Below are 6975 nucleotides of genomic sequence, written 5' to 3'. Positions count from 1 at the left end.
TCCCCACCGTATTTTATAAGTTCTTCACATATTCCATCTTCCTCCGTTGTTTTTCCGTTTTTAAGTTTGCATATTTTCTCTTTCACTTCTGTCTAGGTCAATTCTTCTTCTTCATCATCTTGTTCTGTGTTCGTTATTGTTTTTCTTCCTCCTTCTCTATCCATTTTTAGATATATTTCTTCGAAATATTTCTGCCATTTTTCTGCTTCTATAGCTATATTAGTTGTCCGTTTTTGGTTACTGCAAAAATATGGCGTCAGATGATGTGTTATTGTACTTGCATATATAGTTTCATGAATGGCGTTTTCTTTTGTTTCAAAGACATTTAGTTAGTTCTGTACTTTAACCCTGTATTTAATATCAGCGGTGAAATGACATTCCAATATGCTTCTATCGACTAGTAAATAACTTCAACATTTATATTGCAATCAAGTTGAAAAACACTCAAAATGTAATACTCTGCCACGAAATCTTTGACTCTAAAATAAATTACAACACGTGTTACATTTTCCGTCGAGGCAGCATAGCATTCACCAAGCGGAACGTTTCCTTTGCGTTGAAAAATCGTAAAAATTCGCGGTTAAATTTCTGTTTTGATGTATCGCTCGGTCTCTAGCAGTACGTGAACCTCTCCATAAACGCTGCGTGCTAACGAATGGCATCATAAAGCAAACTCCATAAACAAAATGGCTATCAACGTTGGCTGATCCACACGTTCTATTACTTTAGACCAGGAAAGTTCATCATGGAACAGTATTTTTGTTCTTTGTTGTATAGTGTTGTTTGTAGAGTCATTTAATTAATGAATAAAATTTGCAAGAAAACAAAAATATTGCTAAACATTGTCGACACAGTATAGGGTAAGTCCGGGAGAGATGGCTCATCGGGTGAGATAACTCGGTCGAATATATCACAGTTTTATCCTACTTGGAGTCAGTTGCATTGCGTTATTTGATGCGTGCGTATGATATTAGCAATACTCTGTCGTTTCCGTGTTTTCCAAGGTTGAAAGGTAAGATATTTAGAAATTCTTATTTACATCTTCTTAAAACTTTTTTCGGTAATCGTCAAAACTATTGTGCACTTATTTTTGTCTGTATTTTATCGAAGTCACGTTTTGATGGCATGTTGTTTGTATCGTTGAGATTATGTGTAATCCGTTCACAAATTGTTGAGAGCAAGAAATGTGCCTCAAAGTCATAAAACGGTCGTAAAATTTGTATCATCATAGGCGTTCCTGAGGTGTTTATTCATTAAAATTAATGCGTTTTACATTTATTTTCCTTTCCAAAATGTTTATCAATATTAATAATGTTTTAATACTAATATATTAACATTAATATAATACAAAAAACAATTAAAACTTTCACGGCTAATGTTGGTTATTATATTTATTTAACCATTAACAATTTTGTAAATAAGAATACCTTATCTCTTTGGATATATCAATACTAATCTTCGCTTTTAATCACTTTACTAGAAAACCTGGAATTCATATCCGAAGGTACTATTCGTTGCAAGATAATTAGGATGAAATTCCCCAGATTTTTAATAATATAATGGGTATAAAAATGCCTGCTTTGGCCACATGCCTCGTCTGTTCAGTTTATATTCGAAACTTAACTTGAAAGGGTGAAGTTATTACGACCGAAAACAATTTTTTTGTTTAGTACGTTTTTGATCGCATGTAATTTACGGCTCGTCGGTGTTTCCGCGTCTACGGCAGTAATTAGCGTCTCGAATATTTCTTTTGCGAATTATATGCAGTGCTTGAGTGATTTTTTATTCCATATACCTACAAACATATACGTACCTTTCGCTCGTGCTCGTTTTGTTGGATTGTTTGTGATGGTACATGTGATGGTACATGTGTGATTTTACACCGGTACTGTTGGGTACAGTCAGTAAGTCTGTCTATTCACCAAGAGAGAAGACTATTGTCCTGAATGTTCACGATGCTCTGGTTTCTCAGAATCCCACAAACACTGTTCGCAACATAGTCGAAAGTTGTGCCAACATGACTGGCGTAGGGGAGTCAACTATATATAGGTTCCTATCAGAAAGAAAAAAACACGGTATAGCTAACCCAAACACAAACGAACACTTAAAGAGAGGGAAAAAGCCTATTAAAATTAATGAATTTGCCAAAAATGGTATTCGAAGGAAAATTCATGGATTTTTTTTTTCAAAAAAGAAATACCAAACCTAAATAAAATTTTACAAGAAGTTAGAGACGACCCGGATTTGCCTCATATCGAACGAACTAAATTGTGGCAAGTTTTAAAAGAACTAAATTTCTGGTGGGAGAAATCAGACCGAAAATCACTTTTGATTGACCGGGAGGAGATAATATGTTGGAGAAGAAATTATTTAAGATCCATACGAAAATTACGGGCTGAAGGAAGGCCAATCTTCTACCAGGATGAAACGTGGGTAAACTCAGGTCATACTCTAAAAAAAATTTGGTCAGATAAAAATATATAAAGCTCCAGGCAAGCCTTTATGGAAGGTTGGTCTACTGGTATCTCCCCACCTTCTGGTAAAGGAAGTAGATTAATAATTTCTCACATTGGCAGTGAAAAAGGATTTGTTAAGCATGGTTTGTTAGAATTTCAGTCCAAAAGCACAAAAGACTATCATGAGGAGAACTTTAATTTTTTTAGAACTATGTTACATAAAACTCTTAAGTTTCTTAGTGAAAACACTAACATTATTGTCATGCCTTCAGACAAATATAATGTAACTGTAGTTCTGGAAAAGCAAAGATATTTAGAACTTTGTCTTAAATTATTCAATTCTGATTATGTATATAAGAGATTAAACAGAGATTCAAATAATACTATTCAAACCAAATGTAACAACCTCATCAAAGAATTATGCAGTTCAGGACAAATAAATGATGTTACAAAGAAAAAATTAACCGGTTATAAGGGAGTTATACCCAAATTTTACGCTTTACCTAAGATTCATAAGCAACAGCTGTCAGTGCATCCGATTACTGCATCTATTGGTGCTCCTACTAATTTATTAACATCCTTTTTGACTGAGATTTTGACCAATGCCTATGTCTCTAATGAATACTACATTAAAAATTCATTCGATGTTTTTAACAACTTCAATAACTATCAGTTACCTGAAGGCTATGTTATTGTCAGTTTGGATGTAGTCTCATTGTTCACTAATGTACATCTAGATGCAGCTTTAAAAGCTATTGAAAACAATTGGAATTTCATTAGTTCTCATTACTATACCAGCTTGGAATATTTCAAAAAACTCATCTCATTTCTTTTCAACAACACCTATTTCACTTTCAATAATACTGTGTTTAGACAAACACAAGGAACTCCCATGGAAAGTACTATCTCTCCCATTTTGGCCTGTTATGTGATGGATCATTTACTGGATATGATAATCCCAGAATTGTCCTTCTATATTCCTTTTGTAAAAAAGTATGTGGATGACTTAATCCTTGCTATTCCTAGTAATGGTTCCACAGAACAGGAATTTAACAGTTATGACCCCCTACTACAGTTCACAATCAAACATGAGGATGATCTATGCTCAGTCCCCGTTTTTGATACCCGGTTCATCAGAACCCATAACAACTCCCTGATAATCGACTGGCATAAAAAACCTCATAGTTTTGGACGTTTTCTTAACTATTAGTCATATCATCGTCATTCAATAAAAATCAATTTGCTGAAGCAACTAGAGGCTAGAATTACAGCTATCAGTGATCCTTCTTACCATCCGAAGAACCCGAAAGTCCTTTCTAACCTTTTTATCGACAATTCTTACCCAAAACACCTAGTCACCAAAATATTATTCAGTTTGATCCCTAACATAGTACACCAAAATGATGAGTTGCAAATTACTTTTACAAGCAAAGAACCAAATGCCAATTGCTTATATACTTCTTTAAAATATGTTAAAGACTTAACACCCAGACTGGCAAGATTGTTCAAAGATATCACCAACTTAAAAATAGCCTTTAAAACCTCATTAACTTCAAGATCTATATTTTCTCAGGTTAAAGATAAGAATGACATTAAGGATTGTTCCAACGTTGTCTACCAAATTCCATGTAACAACTGTAATTTGGTATATGTGGGACAAACCTCACGGAGTTTAGGTAGTCGTTTAATTAGTCAACGGAGTGATAGCAGATTATATTCTGAAAGATCTGCTCTTACGGAACTTGTTAACAAAGAACATCATAAAATGAATTATGAATCGGTCAAAGTTTTAGCTACAGACTCCAACTATACTAAAAGACTGTTCTTAGAAATGGCATTCATTTCTCAGAATGCCAATGCAATGAACAAAAGGATTGATATAAATCAATTAAGCACTATTTACACCTACCTATTATATTTGGATAACCATTCTCTATTCCAATGATGTCCCAGCAACTGATTCATTGTGATGTTCCAACTTTCAGTCTATCTTAAAGTATTTAGTATACTGTTTTGGTTTTTTAACTTCAAACAACTTTCTGGTAAATTTTGATGTGTATCCTATCAGTAGTAGTACTTCACAAGAAAAAAAAATAAAAGAAGAAGTGGTGTCATTTACAATGTCCAGAAATGACATTTACCCTTAACCTCACAAATCACAGTTGGCCGGCACACTTGGCTTGTATCAATAAAAGAATAATTTGTCAATTTGATCTTTTACACCATGTATTTTTTAATATTTGACTCAATCAATAAGTAGTGCGTAAAATTGTCACCTGTAAGTAGAACATCCACGAAAGACAAATCTCAATAACGTAGGTAAGTTAAAAAACCTTTACACCTTTTAATATATTTTTCGAGGATGCTGTACTACCAGTCGCACTGTATTTCAGTTTTTCCTGATGATGAAAATAAACATTTTCGAAAGCTTGAAACTTATTTAAAAGAGTACACTTATTTCACCGCTGCGTATCCCAATAAACATCAAAGCTCCGTTTTCTAACATTGTCAGCAGACTTCTATATGTATATATATATATATATATATATATATATATATATATATATATATATATATATATACGAGTATATAATAAGCAATGGTAGAGAGATCAGTTGATATCTATTCTATAGGTTTTTATTAAAATTAAGTGTATCCAACAAATCGGTGATCTTTAAAATTATTTAAATTCGGCTTACCATATCAAATCCGATTAGACTATCACTAAACATTAATTTAAACGTTGTAGACATTATAGACTGGTCTATGTTAATAAACGGTCCAATAAACACGTATAATCTCAAAAAAGTTGCTGATGTGCATACACGTCGTGATCATTTGTTTCACATCCGAAACTGAGTTCTCGCATGCAGCCTGTTGTTTTGCTGGAATTCATAAGAATTCGTGCAGCTCTGATAGGTCATAAGTTCTGTTTTTATATTCAAAACGTAGACCTGTTCCGTACACGTTTGAGAACACGTTTTGATATAGTGCCGGAGGGTTGAAATAGGAAGACTTTTTCAAAAGTATGCGATTATGCTTTCTTTCGGTTTTTTTACATTTATCATTTCTGGCTGTGAGATGTAAATACGATGAAGGTGTTCACATTTGTGTGTATATCTTGTATAAATGGGGATAGTAAGAGCGGAGGAATTATTATTTTTTGAATTATGATTGTCCTGTGCGGGAATGATATTTAATGAAAATAATTTAACTGAATTGAAAATGATTTCTAAACTAGAAGTCGAAACACTAAAATAACATGTATGGAAGAGTAGGGCAATATAGGCGATCCAATGTTACAACATAACAAAAACAAAATCTTTCAAATTATAACCTTGGTATTTGTTTACATTAGTAAGGGTCGCTAAAAAAAGAAATTTTTTTGACTTAGCCTGAAAAATGTAAAAAAGGCAAAATTATCGTGTTTTTTATTACGGAAACATAGAAAAAGTGTAAAAATATTTAAAAAAAATGAGAAAAGGTTATAAAAAGTAGGAAATCGAAAATTTGGAAGGGGAGAATATTATGAAAATACGAAATAGCCTTAGTTATATAAAATGCATAAACCAAATGTAAATACCAATTATTTTTTTCCTGTTAAATTATACTAAAATATAAAAAACATTGTAAAATAACCAAAATTCATTTATTTGGAAAAAGAAGTCAAGCGCGTTTGCGCACAATGTAAAATTTTCTGCACAGGTTCAATGTTGCCACATATACATTTGTTTTTTAACAAATGTATATGCGAAAGATATTACCACTATAATTAAGCGAAACCGCCTGCAGTGGGCAGGACATGTATGTTTAATAATTAAATCTCCAGCTACAACTAGCTGGTTGTAATAGGTATAATTAGGCAGCTCAAGTGGCGCCCTATATTAAATTTCTTGAGATGTTTCCTGTTTCGTTTTGTTTTTGTTTCTCCCAAGAGATTTATTACCCTTTATTTCATTTTTCTGTAGTTGCCCCAATCCATACCCCCTTGTCTTTTACTTATCCACGACCCCAGCTCTCCAGCCACCCCCTGAGTTCCGTTCGCATATGTTTCGATTATTTTGCTTGCCCTTCTCCACCCCCATAGTTTCTATTCCCCAATCTTCTACCCCTAATAGTAATACCCCTATGGTAGGCAAAATATTATCGTTACAATCTACATCATTATATTCATTTATTCTCTGCTTCATCATCATTCATCATCATCATCATCATCACTCTTTATTATACTATTATTTCAGTTAAAACAATATATTATCAAATGCTTCTATAAATTTTGTAGAGAAAAACTGTGATAATAATATGACTTATTTGAATTATTTTTTGAAATCCCTCTTTTTTCTTTAACACTACCCAGAATTTTTAATACACTTTGTTGATTTCCCCAAGGTGTTTAATTTTTTCATTTAATGAATTGATAATTTAAATACTTTGGTCTAATGAAATGTTTCGCTTTTCTAATCTAGTAATTGATTCAGCAATATTTACAAAACTGGTTCGGATATGTGCCAAATTACTT

At 32.7% G+C, this 6975-nt stretch overlaps 1 protein-coding gene across 1 annotated transcript; it reads left to right on the top strand.

Moving 5' to 3' along the window:
* Positions 1-2667: 2667 nt before the first annotated feature.
* Positions 2668-3666, top strand: LOC140450499 (uncharacterized). The gene has a single exon (XM_072544151.1). The coding sequence runs from the start codon at positions 2668-2670 to the stop codon at positions 3664-3666; it is 999 nt and encodes a 332-aa protein (XP_072400252.1).
* The last annotated feature ends 3309 nt before the right edge of the window (positions 3667-6975 follow it).

Source organism: Diabrotica undecimpunctata, chromosome 9 (assembly GCF_040954645.1).
Source record: "Diabrotica undecimpunctata isolate CICGRU chromosome 9, icDiaUnde3, whole genome shotgun sequence".
Taxonomy (NCBI): domain Eukaryota; kingdom Metazoa; phylum Arthropoda; class Insecta; order Coleoptera; family Chrysomelidae; genus Diabrotica; species Diabrotica undecimpunctata.
This window is presented reverse-complemented; position numbering and strand designations above follow the sequence as displayed.

Bases quoted from the DNA above. Each gene is read 5' to 3' on its own strand.
- LOC140450499 (XM_072544151.1), top strand. From the start codon at position 2,668: ATGTTACATAAAACTCTTAAGTTTCTTAGTGAAAACACTAACATTATT.